The 1,548-nt window shown below is 58.4% G+C and overlaps 1 protein-coding gene across 1 annotated transcript in view; it reads left to right on the top strand.

The window, feature by feature from the left end:
• The window catches only part of ABCA2 (ATP-binding cassette, sub-family A (ABC1), member 2), a gene marked incomplete at its 5' end in the record, with an annotated part of 19,023 nt that overhangs the window by 1,022 nt on the left and 16,453 nt on the right, over nt 1-1,548 (top strand). Inside the window, 4 exon segments of the mRNA XM_010019609.1 lie at nt 26-154; nt 441-608; nt 920-1,016; nt 1,401-1,532. Coding sequence (XP_010017911.1) covers nt 26-154; nt 441-608; nt 920-1,016; nt 1,401-1,532 — 526 coding nt within the window.

Genomic DNA, 1,548 nt, shown 5'->3' with positions numbered 1-1,548 from the left:
AGTGTATGACCTTCCTCCCCTGCAGGCTAATGAGACTTTTGCCTTTGTGGGCAACGTCACGCACTATGCCAAAGCATGGCTGAACATCTCCCCTGAGATCCGTGCCTACCTGGAGGAGGGCAGGCTGCAGAGGCGCATCCGCTGGCTCCAACAGGTAGGATGGTGCAGTGGGGACCGAGCCGGCTAGGGCTTGGGAAGTGGGAGGGAATGGGGTGTCCTGCCCCAAAGCATCGCAGCTTCTTTATGTGAAGCTCTTGGGTGGTCCTGGATGCCCACCCTGCTCTTGTGAGGACCAAGCTGATTCCCTGGTGGATGCTGGGATGGATGCTGCTTCCCCCATTACCAGGAGGAGCATTGGCTCCTGCCTGTGTCCATAGGAAGGACAGAGTACTGAGAGGCAGGATGTGTCCCAATGTCTCCCTCCCATGTCTCTGTCTCAGTTCACTGCTGACCTACACAAGCACCCAGAGATCCTGAATGTCTCTGACAATGATGTTCTCCACAACTTCCTCAATGGCAACTTCTCCCTGCCCAACGCCAGCGTCCTGCTCCAGCAGCTGGACGCCATTGACAATGCTGCCTGTGGCTGGGTCCATTTCATGGCCAAGGTAAGGTTGTGCCCTGTGGGAACATGGGTGCCTGAGCAGCACCCACTGCCCGCAGCCATGCTCTGTGGGGCTGAAGAGGGGTTAGGTCTGCTCAGACTATCTTAAAGCCATGGGACAGGAGCCCTGGAGGAGACAGTGGCTTCAGTTGAGTCATGTGCTTTGGGATAGATGTAAGTGGTGGAGGTGCTCATCCACCATTTGGTTCAGGGGCTCATGGGGTGGCTGCAGGTGCATGTGCTGCACTATCTGCAAGGACCCATGTGCTAGACCCATCGGGGCAGTGGGATCTCACCAGCCTTTCCTTCCTCTAGGTCAGCGTGGACATCTTCAAAGGCTTCCCAGATGAGGAGAGCATCGTAAACTACACGCTGAACCAGGCCTACCAGGACAACGTCACAGTCTTTGCCAGTATGTCCCCAGAAACCAGCCCCTTCACAGGATTCCCTGAAGCTATGTCCTCCAGCTGTGGTGTGGGCTGGGGCCACTGGCACTGGGACATGGTCCCTTGGTGCATGCGTTGGGTGGATGAGCAGATTCAGCATCTCGCAGTACCCATCCTCAGCCCTGGCTGAGCCCTGCTGTGCGCAGCACCCTGCTGCTGTCCTTGGTCTCCCAATGCCACTGCCCACGTGCCCTTGTAACCCATGCCAGGAGCATGCCCACCCCGCCTCACCCATGGCAGCCCTTGTGGTGCCCTTTGCTGGGACACGCTGAACCCCTGCACATCCCTGCCTGTGACTGCCGTGGCTGTGTCCCGTGGTGTCAGCAGGCTCCCTGCCTCTCCCACTGCAGGTGTCATCTTCCAGACCAACAGGGATGGGTCACTGCCTCCCCACGTCATGTACAAGATCCGGCAGAACTCCAGCTTCACAGAGAAGACCAACGAGATCCGGCGGGCATACTGGCGGACAACCCCCAACACCCGCGAGCCTCCTCATCC

Source organism: Nestor notabilis, unplaced genomic scaffold, assembly GCF_000696875.1.
Source record: "Nestor notabilis isolate BGI_N333 unplaced genomic scaffold, ASM69687v1 scaffold17478, whole genome shotgun sequence".
NCBI classification, from domain to species: Eukaryota; Metazoa; Chordata; class Aves; order Psittaciformes; family Psittacidae; genus Nestor; species Nestor notabilis.
Note: the sequence above shows the minus strand (reverse complement) of the source record. Positions and strands in the feature narration are given on the sequence as shown.